Source organism: Perna viridis, chromosome 3 (genome assembly GCF_037379345.1).
Source record: "Perna viridis isolate PV_CMFRI_1.1 ecotype Kerala chromosome 3, ASM3737934v1, whole genome shotgun sequence".
In the NCBI taxonomy this organism is placed as follows: Eukaryota; Metazoa; Mollusca; class Bivalvia; order Mytilida; family Mytilidae; genus Perna; species Perna viridis.
This window is the reverse complement of record NC_142447.1, coordinates 668,721-687,809: the sequence shown is the minus strand read 5'-3', so window position 1 is coordinate 687,809 and position 19,089 is coordinate 668,721. Positions and strand designations below refer to the sequence as shown.

The following is a 19,089-nucleotide window of genomic DNA, read 5'->3' as shown; positions in this document are numbered from 1 at the left end:
CACAGTAAGAGGTGGATATCTTTGATAAACACTGTGTAAATGTGAATTGTGTTCTTGGACTGCCCAAAACCAAAAAAAAAGAGAAAAGTTCAAGACAGTAAAAATGTAGAAAAATAATTTGTCAAATTGTCAACATCTTCATATTGAGTGACAGATAACATAAAGTATTGACTGCAAATACAATACAATGTATTGTGACAATAATTAGGGAAAGTTCATGGTGCCTCATCTGTAGAAAAAACTGTCAAATTTGTTCATATTATGAGATGCATATCTATATATAAATAAACATGGTACAAAGCTGGAATTATTATTGTTTGAATCAGTTTGACTTACAGATTACATAATGTATAAAGCCCTAAATCTACAGGATAGACAAATGGAGGCAGATACTGCACTTGCTTTTCATTGTTGGAAACACGTCTGTTTCTATCTGCATTCAAATTCCTTCAAGCTACCAGAAAAGAAAGATACTGTGAAAGTAACTATTTTTTCACAGGGTTTGTCAAACTTTCATTAGCACATCTATAACAAATGTTCACATTAATTGGTACTCCAAAAAAAAAAATCTTCAACATTAAGACTAATTCTTACAAAAAATTACAGCTTACTATTATACTCACACTTCTGTCATAGCTGATGAGATTTGTCTTTTTACCACACTAAACCTATCACTATAAAATAAACCAACAAATAATACCATTCACTAGATTACATAGATTTCTAGATGGTTGTATTCAAATTTTCTTCGGCAGTTCAAATTATAATTGCCTACTGTTATTCCAAAAATTGATTGTCCAGAAAATCACAAAAAACGTTTTCTAAAACTTAAATATATTAATAAAGGCTTTGATTTCATCAACATTGTTGGTATTTGAATGGTCATACAGTTAAGGAAACTATCCCTGCTTATTTTGATAATACTGAACTCCCTCCTATAATCTATATTTACAATAAGTCAAACCGCAAATATGTCTTTAATTACAGTAAATTATGCAAGGATGTAAACATTAAAGAAATACCCTAATAAGTAATTAAAAATATATTTATGGTCTCAGTTCCAATGTATTAACAGGCAATCTAAAAGTTGTTAATGACCGAGAGCTAAAAACATTTCTTCAACAAGAGGCATTTTTCCCTTTTCAAGGGAAATAACTCTTACAAGGAATCGTCTGACAACTTTTATCCCTTAAAAGTTTTGTAGTCCTAATAATATGGATCATTTCAGCTACGAAAAAATTTGGCTAAACCTAACGGTTTTGGAGATATATGCAAAAAACTACTGTCAGACCCCTCTGTTCTATTTTTAATAATGGTGGCCAGGTTTTTCAACAGATCAAAAATCCCACATCAGTTCTATGCAGGATACCCCAAGGAACATTCATAACAAGTTTGGTTCTAATTAGTCAAGTAGTGTCAGAGGAGAAGAGTTTTAAAAAATTGTTGACGACGACGGACGCCAAGCGATGGCAATAGCTCACATGGCCTTTGGCCATGTGAGCTAAAAAGGACCTTAGTATCCTCCTCTAGTCACTATCAATTGGAATAACTGTCGTAACATCATCCAGGACTCACTCCATTTGTATTGTATAAAATGGATGAAACGTGAGATAGTAGATAAAAAAGCATTAAATCCTTTCTTCAAAACAATTATGAAAATAGTTGACATCCTAATAAAACATTTTGAGGAACACTTCACACCTAATAAAAAACATGAAAACCATATTTCCTGAATAAAACACAAATTGAAAGAACTCAACAAGGAATTTGTTTTTGTCCCTGCTGAAAAAGCTGCAAATAATATTATTGTTATTTGACGTAAATTTTATAATGAAATTCTACAAAAAGAAATTAAAAATTCACCAAAATCACCTTATAAATATAGATTCATTTCTTCTTCAAGTCATTATTCTACAACTAGTCTTTCTATTTTACTTACTAGAGTGCTCAATTCCATAAAAAATCTTATAAATTTTTGTAAAAAAGTTTATGAAAATATTGACATTAACTACTCTTGGAGTGTTAAAAACTCGCTTGAAGTGCTTGATTAATTACATGCCCATGTGGGATCTTTCAAATCTGTTCGAAGTTTTGATTTTTCCACTTTATACAATACACTTCCACATAATCTCCTATCAAATGATCATTTAATAAATTGGAATTCTTTTGGATAATTATTTAGTAATGAAAAAACATAAAAAATATGGTAATTGGACTTCTTTTGATATGCTTAGTGCACTAAATTCCTGTTAGACAACATTTTCGTAGGCTTTGGCGAAATCATTTATCGTCAAGTTATTGGAATTCCCATGGGACCAATTGTGCACCACTTATTGTGGACCTCTTCCTGTATTGTTATTAATCACAATTTAAGGCTAGGATGAATAAAGACCCTTCAAAACAACATTTGGTAGAAAAATTTAACTTAATTGAATTCTACATGTATATATCCCCTATTTTAACTTTGCAGGTTATACATTGTATATATTTTATTTATAATTTATGTATCTCAATAATTTTTTTTTCTTTAAAAAAAATATGATATTCAATTCTCTCTGCTGAATATGGCTCATGTGCTATATTAATCTTTAATTTATAATTTACTGTGAAAAAAAAAATCCTAAAACAGAAATGCTGTGTGTGCTTACAAACAATGCGTACTCTATATCAACACAATTGAACAGAAAATATATGACTACCAATTGCATTACCAAGAATCAAATGGGCGAATCACATCTCTTTTCACCAGGTCATGTCTATCACAATTGAGGAATTCCACATAGTAGTGATCTCCCTGTACAAGATTTATCTTTGCTCTCCACCAGCCTTCTTCATGCTTTTGCTCCTTTCTCCCAGAGGGCTCAGAGATGGAAAGCACCTAGACACATGTATAGAAATGGTTTTTAAGTAGCCAAAGAATAAATTTACTGACCTGTGAACTACATTTAGTCAGAAAAACAAGGTGGACATATAATGCATCCAATATAAATATTAAATCTATTGTTAAGAGTTTTTGAAATATAAGAGGGGAAGTCAATGGGCAGCAAGTCTTTTGAGTGAGCAAAACTATTATTTGAAATGTTAAGTACTATTCAGTTTAAGAATCAGGCAATGGGTCACACATCATTTTAAGACTGCTTATATGAAGAAAAGTGCAAGAAATTTTCTGAACATTTTCCCATTTGCATTTCAACAAAATCTGACCTATTAATATCTCAGAAAGGTAACTTTACGAACACTTTGATGATTATTTCACGAGGTTATGAGTCACAAATACTTATCATGCATAATGCAATAAAATATCTGCATAGTTTTTCTTCATATGCCACACCTTGTACAGATTTTGCCTGATTCTTAGACAGAAAAGTGATCTAGTTGAGTCACAGTAAAGAAATACAGAAATTTCTAAAAAGGTGTAAAGCAATTTTGCTTTTTTGTTGTGTTTTTATTTTCCTACAGTTTGCATACCTCAATGATGTCACCCACTTTGTAATCATAATTTTTAGACTTCTTTGTAGGGATTTTCACAGTGTCAAAATCAACAAAATTCTGCTGGCCAATTTCTTCACCTGAGCTAAAATGAAGGACAAACTTTTATCCTAAAAACTGTAAAACTGTAATGTTTTTGTCTATAATAATAAAATCACAGTACTAAATATTCAACACTTTTTGAAGTTGTTGGTGTAATTGCAGACTTTATTATTGGGGTTTTGTGCCATTAGTTTTTCTCTGTGTGTCCCTGTTTTCTGTTCCTTCAGTTACTTCTATTTCCTATGTTTGTACTTATTAACAATTTTATAAAGATGTATTTAATTTGTTCATGTCAGTATAGTGAAACCAGTCTAAACCAAACTCTTCATAAAAAACCTCATATCTTAATAAACCAGAAACCTGTTTAAACCAGAAACCTGTTTAAACCAGAACTCCAAATGGGATTTGATATCTTAATAAACCAGAAACCTGTGTAAACCAGAAATCTGTGTAAACCAGAAATCTGGGTAAACCAGAAACCTGGGTAAACTAGAAATCTGTGTAAACCAGAAACCTGGGTAAACTAGAAATCTGCATAAACCAGAAATATGGGTAAACCAGAAACCTGGTTAAACCAGAAATATGGGTAATCCAAACATCTTCTGAAATGACTCCATTTCAGATTCAATAAATTTTGAATCTGTGTAAACTAAACAAACCCATCACTCCAAATGGGATTTGATATCTTAATAAACCAGAAACCTGTGTAAATCAGAAACCTGTGTAAACCCGAAATCTGTGTAAACCAGAAACCTGGGTAAACCAGAAACCTGTGTAAACCAGAAATCTTAATAAACCAGAAACCTGTTTAAACCAGAAACCTGTGTAGACCAGAAATCTAGGTAAACCAGAAACCTGGGTAAACTTGAAATCTGGGTAAACTAGAAATCTGCATAAACCAGAAACCTGGGTAAACCAGAAATCTGTGTAAACCAGAAACCTGGGTAAACTAGAAATCTGCATAAGCCAGAAATCTGCATAAACCAGAAATATGGGTAAACCAGAAACCTGGTTAAACCAGAAATATGGGTAATCCAAACATCTTCTGAAATGACTCCATTTCAGATCCAATACATTTTGAATCTGTGTAAACTAAACAAACCCATCACTCCAAATGGGATTTGATATCTTAATAAACCAGAAACCTGTGTAAACCAGAAACCTGTTTAAACCAGAAATCTGTGTAAACCAGAAACCTGTGTAAACCAGAAACCTGGGTAAACTAGAAATCTGTGTAAACCAGAAACCTGGGTAAACTAGAAATCTGCATAAACCAGAAATATGGGTAAACCAGAAACCTGGTTAAACCAGAAATATGGGTAATCCAAACATCTTCTGAAATGACTCCATTTCAGATTCAATACATTTTGAATCTGTGTAAACTAAACAAACCCATCACTCAAAATGGGATTTGATATCTTAATAAACCAGAAACCTGTGTAAACTCAAAATCTGTGTAAACCAGAAACCTGGGTAAACCAGAAATCTGTGTAAACCAGAAACCTGTGTAAACCAGAAATCTTAATAAACCAGAAACCTGTTTAAACCAGAAACCTGTGTAGACCAGAAATCTAGGTAAACCAGAAACCTGGGTAAACTTGAAATCTGGGTAAACTTGAAATCTGGGTAAACTAGAAATCTGCATAAACCAGAAACCTGGGTAAACCAGAAATCTGTGTAAACCAGAAACCTGGGTAAACCAGAAATCTGCATAAGCCAGAAATCTGTGTAAACCAGAAACCTGGATAAACCAGAAATCTGTGTAAACCAGAAACCTGGGTAAACCAGATATCTGTGTAAACCAGAAACCTGTGTAAAACCAGAAATCTGAATAAACCAGAAATATGGGTAAACCAGAAACCTGGTTAAACCAGAAATATGGGTAATCCAAACATCTTCTGAAATGACTCCATTTCAGATTCAATACATTTTAATCTGTGTAAACAAAACATCCACCTTTAATAACTAAACAAACCCATCACTCCAAATGGGATTTGATTTAGACAGGTCTCACAGTAAACAATCTAATTAAAATTAGACCTATTAATTGTTCCATTCAGTCACTGCATGTAAGATCTAACAACACTCCATTCTACTTTCTGTTCTAATGACCTTTTTCATCAACCAATCAGCCTACGTGCAGCGGCTGAAGGTAACAACGGAGGGATCTTACTTTAATTATATTGTACAGTAACCAGTTAAAAACAATCAAAACAAAACATACTTGTTTATAAAAGATACCTCTACGCCATCTGCTCGTATGTCTTTAATGATTGCCTACAAAATTGAAAAATGATTCTATACATGTAACATGAGAAAAAAAAAACATCAAAAATTCTAAAATTTTAAGTAGCAATCCACCTAAGAGTTATACAGAATAAGAATTCATATGTGATTCATTTGAAAACAGGTCACATATTTCATTTCTGATGCAAGTTACCTTCAAGAGGCATTTTATTGATGTAATTTAAAATAATTTATCATTAGAAGTCTTCTAATGAAAGATATTTTAGGTGAAATTTATAATAGAATGTACTGGCAATATCAGAGTTAGCTCCCAAATGAATAAATTAACATTTTTGGTTGTCTTATATTAACCCTTTGATGAATTTCTATACTGTTATACTGTAAAGCTTTGAAAATAAAATTTTCTGCATGATTTCATATGTGGAACAGCTATACTTAAAATGTGACTTTATTATACATAAAAAAAAATATGTTCGTTCAAGATAACCATACCAACCCTATTTTTCCGACGCAGTTGGTACAGTTTTGCTTTTACCCTTGACCTTAAAGATGCTCTTCCATGGAAATGCAAGTCACCTGATAACAATTTTGTTTCCTGATCGGCCAAATACTGATAACTTAGTGGTGTTTGAAAACTGTATCAAAATTGAAATTGTGTGCCATGCATTATTTCTTAAGAGAATGTAGCTTGTTTGCATTTTTGCCAATGAACAAATGATAGCCTATCCTCCTTTTTTATATGATATTTCTGGATAAGAACTCACCTTAACCGAATTTTTGGACAGAAATCTGTCCATTGTTATAACAATTATAATCATACCCTATAACATGCTTGGTTTGAACAATCAACTTCCACTTCACTGTCCTGCCAATCCATATTTCATTTCATCATAATACTGTTAACAACAAAATAATAAAGAAATAGTTGAAATGTTCAAATGACAAAAACCTCTTTGAAATAAGCTAATAAGGGATCAACTGTGTACAAGTTCAAATACATGTATTTTATCTGCATAAAGCCATCATAAAAAAATTCTAGATTCTCATCCAACATTTTTCAAAATTAGAAATGGCCGGCAGTTATTTACAAAAAATTACCAATTTAAATGAAAAATGCTGTCAATCTGAAAGAAATTTACCTAAATTGGGAGAAAAATCAATATACAATTTTTCAGGGAAGGTGAAAAAAATTGGTTCGGGAGGGAATGAGAATCTAGAATATTTTTTATTTTGGCTTAAGCAAAGAAAACTTAAACGCCCAGTCCCCACTATATTGAAGGTTCTATTGAATCACAGTATTGCTAGGACTAGAAAATGAATGAAGCATATGTACATGTGACATTTAGTACAAGACAAGAATATGGCACAACAATCTTTTGCACATTTTCAGTTTTTGATGAGTTAACATACTACAAACTTTAAAACCATATTTTTATCAAATTTTCTCCAAGGACAGGAAATAAATGACAAAATTTAAATTTTGATGTGATTTTCAGCCATTTTCCAACTTTTCTTAAGTCATGATAGCAAAATTGCTATCAAATCTACTTAAATAAAAATGAAACTAGCATTTAAAAGTTATAAAGATCTACTAAAAAACTGTTGAACAGTCAATCTAATTCAAATTAGACCTATCAGTTGTTCCGTTCCATTACTACATGCAGTGACTGGATGGAACAATTGATAGGTCTCATTTTAATTAGATTGTTGAACAGTTGCAGTAATTTTTCAACTGTTTTTAAAAGGTACATGTGCCTTCCAATTTGGGAAAGAATATCGAAATATATTAGAAACTTGGAAATTACATAAATACAATGTACACTTATTACATGACTGAGTCCAAAAACTGACATCTTTCTTCAGATGAATTTTGATGTTAAAGTAGAAAATTTTCTACCTTATTTGGTAAGCCTTGACCTGACATGTCATATTGAAAAAAAAATCAAAAGCAGGATTTGGGAAAATAATCAAGCCTTTGTCATTTGGAAACAGCCATATTTTCACTCTAATTCATAACAGAAAAATCACTGAGTTGTCTGGATACAAATACATGATTTTTGAAAGCCCTAATTTCATCTGACCCTGCAACCCTTCCCAAATAACAAGAGGCTTTCAGGAGCCTGATTCCTTTACATGGTTATTTTTCTGTCTTTCAAGGAAAATACTGGATACATATACATGCTTTTTGGAAGTCCTAATTTCGTCTGACCCTGCAACCCTACCCAAATAACAAGAGGCCCCCAAGAGCCTGAATCTCTTACCTGGTCACTATTTTGTCTTTCAAGGTCAACAACTCTTAACACGGAGCTGTCTGACAATTTCGACTCCAAGGAGACTTTGGTAGGACTTTTCATAAGGATCATTTCACCAATCAAACATTCATTCTATCTAATCTAGTTTTCAAATCATAAATGGTACAATTATTCTCTTTCATGTTGCCAATATAGGGACCGGTCAATATAAAAAAAAATATCTCCATCGCGAATCTCAAATTTTCTAGTAGAAAGAAAATCCTAGAAATAGCTTTTTAAAAAATGTCTTTAAACAAATTTATCTACTTTTACGTATGCTTTAACGGAGGAATTTATGTACCTAGTTTGAAGGCACATAACTATTTTCTTACCCGGTGACGTCAAAGTGTTTCATTTCTAGTTAAGATGAAAATCTACTTTCGGTTTCAAAGCATGGGTTATCTACCTTGCCTTTCCCGCGCAATTTTGCGCAAAAATGCTGGAATTTTTAATCGACAACATATTTGTCCAGTGTGGTGGACGTGTTTTTCAACAAACGGTCGGCATTCCAATAGGAACAAATTGTGCTCCTTTACTTGCTGACCTATTCCTTCACTCTTATGAGGCTGACTTTATAGCTGATCTGATCCGAACGAAAGAATATTGTTTAGCTAGAGCCTTTAATCTCAGTTTCCGCTATACAGATGGTGTATTATCTTTAAACAATCCTAATTTCGGGGATTTGATACATCGCATCTACCCCAAAGAACTTGAGATAAAGGATACTACAGACACTGTGAAGTCAGACTCATATCTTGACCTACACTTAGAAATCGATGGTAAAGGAAAACTATTGACCAAACTTTACGACAAACGTGATGATTTTTCTTTCAAAATTGTCAACTTTCCATTCATCTGTGGCAACATCCCGCTAGAACTCTGACAAATAGACTTCTGGAACAGGGTTATGTTGCTACAAGATTGAAGTCATCACTGCAGAAGTTTTATGGTCGTCATCATGAACTCGTGGATCGTTATGGTGTATCCATCAGCACCATGAAAACTGATGTATTCAACGGGTCATAGTTTTCCTTTCCTCGTTTGTCTACCCCGGACTTGACTTTTTATGAACAACTCGGCGGGTGTTTCTAGAAAAGCAGAGGACGCTTACCCTACCGGTGCACCTGGTCCATGCTCCCAGTTTTTTGTGGAGTCCGAGTTGCTCATTTACTTTTGTTACTTTGTATGTATGATTTTAGTTACTTTATGTTCTTTGTTGTGAATGTCTGTTTTCCATGTCTGGTCTTTGTCCCTGGAGGTTACAGACCACCAATTCAACCAATGAGCATTTGGAACGTATGCAAAAATAGTCCTACGCAGAAATTACCCCTGTTCCGCATAGTGCTGTGAAAAAAGTTCTCATCTCATTTAAAAAATTTAAACAGTTTCTGAAAGGAAAAACATTTCTGTACATTTTATAGGTGTATTTTGCTTCTTGTGATGTGAAGCCTAATCTCCATGATTTCTAAATATACCCCTATCTTGTGAAAACACTGGGATTTCCCATGCTATTTATAGACACTTCACTTCCGGTGACCAGTACTGCACTGCAAGTCTGCTAACCCCACATGCCATTCTGAGGATTGTGAGCTGACATATGTAGAATCATGCTGATATATAGTCCTCTGCAGGTTAAAGTTAAGGTAAAGTCCAGAGAAGCCATTGAATATTGTGAAATTAGCATAGAAGCCTATGGGAAGTGGAATTAGTGGTTTTTAGCCTTAAGCTTAGGCCATGGCAAAATGAAAAGTTTCTTGGAATAGCTTTAAACTACTTGAAGATCTTGTAAACTTTGCTATGAGAGGAATGCACTACAAAAATCCTTCAAAATATGCATTTTTTTAAGTTATAGGTCCAAATTATAGAAAATTTGTCTTTTTGGCTGAATTTTATGTCCTATCTTGTGAAATGTGTAGAAAATTTAGTAAAAATATCAAATATTTAACTTTGAGGGCTATATTTACCTAAACATGGTGGTAATCAGCACTTGAAATCAAGTTTCGTGTAAATTTGAGCAAAAATTTGATTAGAAATGAGGAAAAACTCACTTTCATTACTGTGGTTAAGGACATATAAGCATTTCCCTATGGCAACATGGAAAATCCATTTTTGAGTACTTTTTTTGCTTTAGGTGCCCTTTACTTGTCATGTTTTATTGTGAAAACTCTGTATTTACAAATTTAAAGCCAAAGATATCACCTTTTGCGAAAATTTAAAGATTTAGGGTTTTTGACATGTGATCAAGAAATAGGGGGAGGCATGTCAGACATGAATTTTTAAAAATAGACCAATTTTTCAGAAAATGACTACTTTTAAAGGCTATCTCTTTATTAATATTGTTAAAAAACAAGTTGTGATTGATTTTTTTTATTTGAAAAGTCAGAAAAAGTTCTTTGCAAATATTTAATGCATTTAAGTATGGTAGAATATTGTCACTTTTTTCCTCGCGCAACTTGGTTACCCTATATTTAAAAATCAATATTTAAAAAGTGCTTGTCAAATTTCACTGAAACTTTGCAAATGCATTCAGTATGTGTATAGGAAGATACTTGTATAGTTATTTATTTTTTCTAAGACAGAAAGTGACTCTTTAGGTTACAGACCACCAATTCAACCAATGACCATTTGGAACGTACGCAAAAATAGTCCTACGCAGAAATTACCCTGTTCCTCATAGTGCTGTGAAAAAAGTTCTCATCTCATTTAAAAAATTTAAACAGTTTCTGAAAGGAAAAACATTTCTGTACATTTTATAGGTGCATTTTGCTTCTTGTGATGTGAAGCCTAATCTCCATAATGATTTTTAAATATACCCCTATCTTGTGAAAACACTGGGATTTCCCATGCTATTTATAGACACTTCACTTCCGGTGACCAGTACTGTACTGCAAGTCTGCTAACCCCACATGCCATTCTGAGGATTGTGAGCTGACATATGTAGAATCATGCTGATATATAGTCATCTGCAGGTTAAAGTTAAGGTAAAGTCCAAAGAAGCCATTGAATATTGTGAAATTAGCATAGAAGCCTATGGGAAGTGGAATTAGTGGTTTTTAGCCTGGATTACATTCTTTTGATTACCGCTATAACCTTGGTTCCCTTGATTACTCTTTTTATAGATAAGTTTAAAACAATATTTTATTCAGTATCAGGCTGAATATGACTGGGCAGCAGATAATGCCTATGCGAGCCTTCTCCAAAGATATAAGGTACAATAATAATTACATTCGATAAACAATACAACGTAAACTGTTATGTACATTACAGTGACGTTCCGTGTAATGTTCGTACGTGACATGTACAGTTACACAGTTAATGTTGTTTTTTATAATAAGTTTTTGTAAAAAATATGATACACTTTGCTAAATACGTAGCTATAATATTACGTTCTGTTTTGAATAGTTCTGTTATTGATACATGTATTTTAGTTTTTGTTGTGTTGTCTTTTCTACTACGTTTGTCTCCCTAGAATTTCGTTTTTCGGATATCACGCTAACTCTGGTCAGTCTTGGTTTTACTTTTGATTGTATATCCTTTTTTCAAAATCATTCTTTTCTATTAAACATTCTCGGTTTTTAATATTCTTTTTCATATGCATAAAAGGGAAATTAATAAGGTATTCAAAATATAGAAGGCAACAGACTAGACAGAAGCAAAGGACTAATTAGACTTATATTTCACTAAAGATATTCTTCATATTTTCATAGGTCACAAGCGCCCAAAATGTCCATATGATCGTTCTCTATGAACTCCAAAACACCAGAGTTAAATTCGTCAGGCGTGTAGCTGAAGCCAAATTGAAGTGTAGGCAAAATTACGACAGGGGGTTCTGGGGGACGAACCCCCCCCCCCCCCAAAGCCCCGCGGAGATAGCGTTTTAGAGCATCATTTATGCCTCTCCTGGATGTATTTTATCTAAAAAAAAAAAGGCAAAATTAAGTGCAGGCAAAAGCTTTTTCGCCTGTTCGCTCGTCAGTGTATTTGTAGATAAAACTGGCCCTTATGCAATAGGGTATGAAAGTCTCGTCATGTGACCCCGTGATTTCACGAGAATGGGTCCTATTGTACTATTCAAAAGCATAGAGATTTGTCATTTAGAGAGCGTTGAGTTCAGTGTTAATGGGGAAAATTTTCCTGTGCACTAAAATACCGATAAAAATGACAAATAACTATTTCTACATTATAAATGTAGTAAGAAAAAACATAAACAAGAAGATTTTGCATTGTTATACAGCGTTTCGAGTACCCGGAGGTGAACAATAAGATACAGGTCGGTCTTCGGTTTTCAATACGTTCTACATCGAAAATTCCGCTAAAGAAAATGAAACTAGAACGAGACTTACATATCCTATAGTGTTTTGACAAGTCTGAATCTGAAATTCGTATTGTTTACTTTTTAGAAGTAATAACCCTTTACGACCTCCATCCCCTTTTCGTGTTCTACTCCCCAGTTGTCTTTAATATCTATTCAAAACTTGTCATGGAGACAATGCTTTCATTATGTAATATTCCTTATTTGGATCATCAGTGTAAAAGTTCCGAGTGCCTATTGAGATAAAAGAATGCATCTCATCACATATTGTTTGTTTTGTGTACTAGATCTTCATATGCTGACTATATAGGCTTATTCGAGTCGAACGACCCAATTGATTTTTTACAATACAAGTAATGGGTGGCCTTGGGCTGACATTTTCATCACGATGGGGTTATAGTCTCTTCGACATCTTCACCATACCTACATATATTCTCGTTATACATGGTTAAAGAAATCGGTTGTTTATGTGTTTTCTGCTTTCAGTGGCGGATCCCGAGTTTTAGGTAAAGGGGGGGGGGTCAAGAAATCATACTAAATAATTAATTTCAATTACTATTGAATCATACTTCTTTCTGAGTGTTTTTCATGATTTAACACACACACTTTTTTTCAACAATTTTTAAAAATTGCAAGTTTAAATTTTCCAAGGGGGCTTCAGCCCCCTGCCGCCCCCCCCCCCCCCCGGATCCGCCACAGTCTTTTGTCCTAATGCATACGAACGTATTGTACACTGTCATGTACCTCTTTAATATAAGGGTCATATTCACGTTTGGTATTGTGATCTCGTTTTAAATAGTAAGGCGTCGTCAAACGAACATTGAGCGGACATGTTTAAATATAAAAACAGTACTAGAAAATTCATTTTTTCTACAGAAATGCATTTTGAATCGATTTTTGTTAACATTCACAAACTTTAAGGAATATATTACAAAACTTGCCACTGAAATTGTAATTATCGTAGCAAACTGCAAGAATTCTATTCTTAAAAACGTAGCGAGATAAATTTTTAACGTAAAATCGTCTATGGACCTTTAATTTATACCTAATCAACAAAGAATACAACGAAATTCTTAACTTTTATAATCAATTGCAAGATATTATTAAAGAAGATATACATTAAAAAAAAACAGCCTACGCAATAATTTTTTTTCTTTTTACTTATAAATTTCTTCATTTCATTCAAGAAAATAACACATGGCACGCAACTTCAATTTTCGATACATTTTTTTTCGAACACAACTAAGTTATCTGTTTCAGGCCAATCGGGAAACAGGGTAACATGAAACCATCCCAATGTAGAATTCACTGTATCTTGTATATATATTATAGTTACCGCCACGTGACATCGGTAGACCGGAGATGACAATTAAAAATGAAACTTTGCTTAGACGATAGCATAGGAATTTTGATTATGTATTTCTCGGGATGGTGTCAGTCTGTGGTAAAGTGATACTGCTTTTTGAAATAATCATTCTATTGGGCTATTTTGGTCATGTGTGAGAACAATGTAGCAGCGGGTGTTCCAGGGCCTTAAAAGCGCAAGGCTAGTACATGTATTTGCAGCAGACATAATTGTTGAAATCACAGTCTAAGACCTTGGCGATTATGTTAATGTACGTGTGTCTGGGACTAGGTGCCTAAGAAACTAAGCACTTTAAATGACACATAGGTGTCAATGCGATAACTTGTAGCGTTTGAGCTATAAAACTATCAACTTAGGAATGTAGCTAGTTTAGAGGGACATGTATCCAAGGCGATGAATTATTTCAATGATTGTGGCGGCTGAAGTTTGAATGATTTGACATACAGTTTCGACTTGGTGGTCGATAAATTGAATTTTGATTTGAAAATTTAGAAACTGGGAAAGGCCAACTAATAGTTTGATGTTAAATTATCCAGTATGTCGGAGAGTTTTGTGTTCATTCATCTAGGTGTTCTATGTAAACCGACATCGAACCTGAATATTACGCAAACTGGCGCACTGCTACGATGCATCATGAACTCGGTGTGTGTTTCTGGTAATGACCTTCGTAATGAGAATAGCGAATTGAGTTTAATACGTTTGAATTCGGTCCTCGTATTTTCCTTTTATAATGCCCATTTTTAGTAATTTGACGATTATTTGCGGCGTAAAAATTCTAACGATCGATATACATTGATTCAGTACATGATTACTTTGATTGAGATAGCTGTCGCCAGTGCCTACAGATTTGTAAAGCCTATTAGCATTTGCAACTACCGCAGGAAAATAGTTCCACTGACATACACCGTTAAGGTTCAAATGCAAATAAGGTACCCTTTACCGTTATTTTTTTAAAATATCAGGGTCAATTTCATGTTATTTAAGTCAATAAACAAAACCAATACACAACTTTAACTTCAAACTAAATACGCAGATTAATTTGGTTTGAATTAACAACGCGATCAAATTAAAAGTTATTTGACCTCTAACCTCTTATCAGTTTATATACCTGTTACTCATGGCTAAAAACCACTAATTCCACTTTCCATAGGCTTCTATGCTAATTTCACAATATTCAATGGCTTCTCTGGACTTTACCTTAACTTTAACCTGCAGAGGACTATATATCAGCATGATTCTACATATGTCAGCTCACAATCCTCAGAATGGCATGTGGGGTTAGCAGACTTGCAGTGCAGTACTGGTCACCGGAAGTGAAGGGTCTAAATAGCATGGGAAATCCCAGTGTTTTCACAAGATAGGGGTATATTTAAAAATCATTATGGAGATTAGGCTTCACATCACAAGAAGCAAAATGCACCTATAAAATGTACAAAAATGTTTTTCCTTTCAGAAACTGTTTAAATTTTTAAAATAAGATGAGAACTTTTTTCACAGCACTATGAGGAACAGGGGTAATTTCTGCGTAGGACTATTTTTGCGTACGTTCCAAATGCTCATTGGTTGAATTGGTGGTCTGTAACCTCATTTCATTTCCATGCATTTACCCGATAAGACCAGTCGTTTACTTTCTATACTCAAGTTGTATACGAATCTAAGACGCATAATAAGCATAAAAAGGGGTGCTGAGTACCAATCTGAAGAGTTGTCTTCGCATTTCATGCGGTGTTTGATCCAAATGTTTACAAAAGGGGCAGCGATTCCGATAAAGGAAGGGGTTCCAGGCTATCATTAGCTCATTTTTTGGCATAATATATAAACAAAGTATGACAAAATCCCAAAAACCATCCTGATGTAGCCGTCACTTTTTCGTGCATTTCAGAACACTAACATTTATACAATAAAAAATGAAGCCTTATTGTTACACCACAAAACCATGAAAAGCGTTATACCGAAAGCGTATGTTCTATTATTTATGGCCAGAGAAGATATTCTTATCCGTATATATAGTCATGCAGTTATTAGTTCGTTTGATCAGGGACTATATAATACTAATAGTAATATAAAGTTCCTGGTTTGGTTCGGTTTTTTTTTCGTTCAGATATATATATATATATAAGTTGAAAACAAAGTGTGTACCAATCTGAATCTTAATAGATTTTAGTACGCTTATCGCCTCGGTCGTGACATTGGAAGGAGAAAAAAATAAACATAGAACTTTGCTTAGACGGTGTCATAGTGATTTTTACATAGCAATTTTCCTAAGAGTGATGTCAGTCTGCGGTCTAGTTCGATTGATATTTGTAGTAATCTGTATATGCTTCTATGCGACTGTTTGTAGCACATGAACTACAGCTTATCAACCGAGAATCAACTGTAGCTAGATGAAAGGTGACAAGGGCATGACTTATTTCAATGATAGTGGCTTAAGTTTGAATCAATTTACTGACTGTTTACAATTTACAAAAATCTTGTGTTTAGATACGTTTGAAGTCCATCCGGGTTCTTTCCTTTAATCTTATCTCTATTTTTGCAATATGACGATTATTTGAGGCATCAAAATTTAAAAAAAATCTATATAAATTGATTCAGTACATGAGTACATTGATTATTAATATAAATTGAGCCAGGAACAGTACACAGCCGAATTTATAGTCATTTTTATTGAATGTCACGAATAGCGCGCATAACGTCAAAGCGTACGTAAACGATGTTAACAATAGTTGAACATGTTGATGATTAAATACCACTGAAGTGTACTTAAATAATAAAAAAAAAATGTTTTTGTTATTGTAAATTCTAGGAATGAGCGTAAAAACAAGGCGACCTTGATTAGAAGAGGGAATATTCATTGTCTGAATCCATGATACCCCATACTTAGCTATAGGCACCTAACATTTTAGCCAGAGGCTGGGCTGGGTTTTGATGTCCGACAAGAACATTTATTTCTATCTCAGCAGCAACAGAAATCAATATTTTATTTGAAAATCTGCCTCGTTAGGTTTAATGGGGATAATATAGAATCAATTTTTCTTCAAAATAATCCCTGCCCCCTTCCCCTCATTAATGAAATGGTTCATTGTATTTTAGGTACTTTAAGCCCCCACCCCAATGGATATGATAAGTAATTGCTGAGAAAAATGTTAATAACATTTTGTATGATCAAAGTATATAAGAAAATTGTCGACTAGTGTGTTGATATCGGTCGAGTGTTAAGAAGTAGAATTGCATATCATGGCATACTGTGAAAGTATTACATGCTTTTATAAGTAGCAGATAAAATGTAACGAAAAAAAATGCAGACGGATGACCAGACAAACAGACATAATTATCACTTTCCTTCCTCTTTCAAAAGAAAGGGGGAGCAATCTGAATTATACACAAAACTATGAGCATTGACGAGGTGGAGTAAATTTCTTCTGCTTTTCCAGAAACACATGCTGAGTTGCACATGTGCTGTCAAATTTAGATTACATGACAGAGGGAAACTACAACTTTTTGAACAATCTGTTCACATGGTGAAGATGATCGCACCATAAAAAATCCTTGAATTCATGCACATCCAGAAGTGATGACTAAAGTCTTGTGGCATCATAAACATTTTAGCATGGTACAAAAATACACGTATATAGCTAGGCAGACTATGGCATATTTAATATAGGAGCTGTGACAGTAAGCTCCAAACTTCTGTCTTAAGAAATGTAGCGTCAGACCGGCATAACAATATTAATCAATAACTTTATTTCATAATATGACTAAGAATAAATTGACAATAAAAAGGCAAGTAATTTTTACTGACTACGAATTAACGAGAAAGAAATTCATTTTTTTTCACAGATCAAAATTCAAAGCATAAACTTTGTGCATAACATCCTTAAAGGGAGAATCATATAAGTGTTCTTAGAAATTTGTCTAGCAGTTCCAGAGGAAATGTTTGAAAAAAAACTTCATAGACACATGTTTGGTCATAACAACAACAAAAAATCATAGTTTTGCCATAAACTTGACAAGACAGAGAATGCTGTAGACCTGGACTGGTCATAAGGATCATTTTATGATAAATCTACCTACCAGTATGTAAGATCAGAATATAGGCCATAGAAAGTTCTGTATAATTTTTCTTTCAAATGCAATACATAGATAGCGATATTAATTTTTCATGAAAAAAATATTTGGAATAGATCAGGGTTGACAATAAGGATGATTTTATAACATATACTAAGAGATAGGCATATAAAAAAAATTGAAAAACATGAAAATTTTGTTGTTCATATTATGAGTATATGTCAGTAAATTACAAAATTATTGCACTTTACAGAGTATCGAGTATGATTCCACTATAAACCTATTTAGTAATTTTATACCTTTATAATAACTTTTTTCATCTCTTTGATTAACTTTTTACCATAGGCATACCCACATATTAATGATTTTCACGAGTTCTGTCAAATGGCAAAATTTAAGCAGTGACTATGTTTTGCTGTTTCAGAAAGCATGAAATGTTTTTGAATTAGTATTATATGAGAAACAATTTTCACACGATTTATGGAGGCAGACCTAGGATAAGGATTGAATTGATTTCATTCTGTCTCAAATGGAAGCTTGATAAGCTTTGGTGAAATTGAATATGATACAAACATATCACTGATTTCAAGAGTTATGTCCCTTAACCTAGGTCTACCTCCTTAATTGAAATAATCTTGCATGTCATTGTATTTCCTCAATTTGTAGAAGATATAACAACTTTCAATTGGAAGTTGTGTATGGAATACATTATAAATTGACCAATTATATCATTGTCAACATCCCATTGAAGAATACTCATTAATGATTTATAATTTGAAATTTGAATAGGTTAGAGAGAATCCAATCTGTATGTTGACCTTCAATGGAATTTTGTTACACCTTTTACAAGCAAACATGTAAGCCTTGGTTGAAATAAATTTGTTAAGGATCATTTTTAGCATTTTTTTCCACAGCACTTGGAACCAGGATTTTTTTTTAGTTTTCTAAAAAAATATCATTAAATCGTTTTGTTTCCAAATTTGAGTTATCATGCATGTTCTCTGACATTGCTATTTTAATACTGTTTATACTATGCCTAATTGTCAAAATTAGGCATAGTATAAACACTAATAAATAGCAAGCGGACATTATTAGTGTTTATACTATGCCTAGTTTTCATCTATATACTTCTCTAAGTATATAGATGAAAATTAGGCATAGTATAAACAGTATTAAAATAGCAAGCGAACATGTCAGAGAACATGCATGATAACTCAAATATGGAAACAAAACGATTTAATGATATTTTTTAGGAAAATTTTAAAAAAAATCCCGGT

At 33.2% G+C, this 19,089-nt stretch overlaps 1 protein-coding gene across 2 annotated transcripts in view; it reads right to left on the bottom strand.

The window, feature by feature from the left end:
• LOC148620563 (uncharacterized) overlaps window positions 1-8,471 on the bottom strand; it is a 37,377-nt gene extending 28,906 nt beyond the window's left edge. The window contains exons 1-7 of one of the 2 annotated variants that reach the window (XM_088574216.1): window positions 8,402-8,467; window positions 8,040-8,171; window positions 6,599-6,674; window positions 5,756-5,808; window positions 3,469-3,574; window positions 2,712-2,878; window positions 624-674 (exon numbers count right to left, since the gene is read on the bottom strand). In XM_088574216.1, coding sequence (XP_088430342.1) covers window positions 624-674; window positions 2,712-2,878; window positions 3,469-3,574; window positions 5,756-5,808; window positions 6,599-6,655 — 434 coding nt within the window. In that variant the 5' untranslated portion in view covers window positions 6,656-6,674; window positions 8,040-8,171; window positions 8,402-8,467. Of the gene's footprint in view, window positions 1-623; window positions 675-2,711; window positions 2,879-3,468; window positions 3,575-5,755; window positions 5,809-6,598; window positions 6,675-8,039; window positions 8,172-8,401 lie in introns of both variants that reach the window. The other variant, XM_088574218.1, reaches the window with a different exon arrangement.
• Between the last annotated feature and the right edge of the window lie 10,618 nt (window positions 8,472-19,089).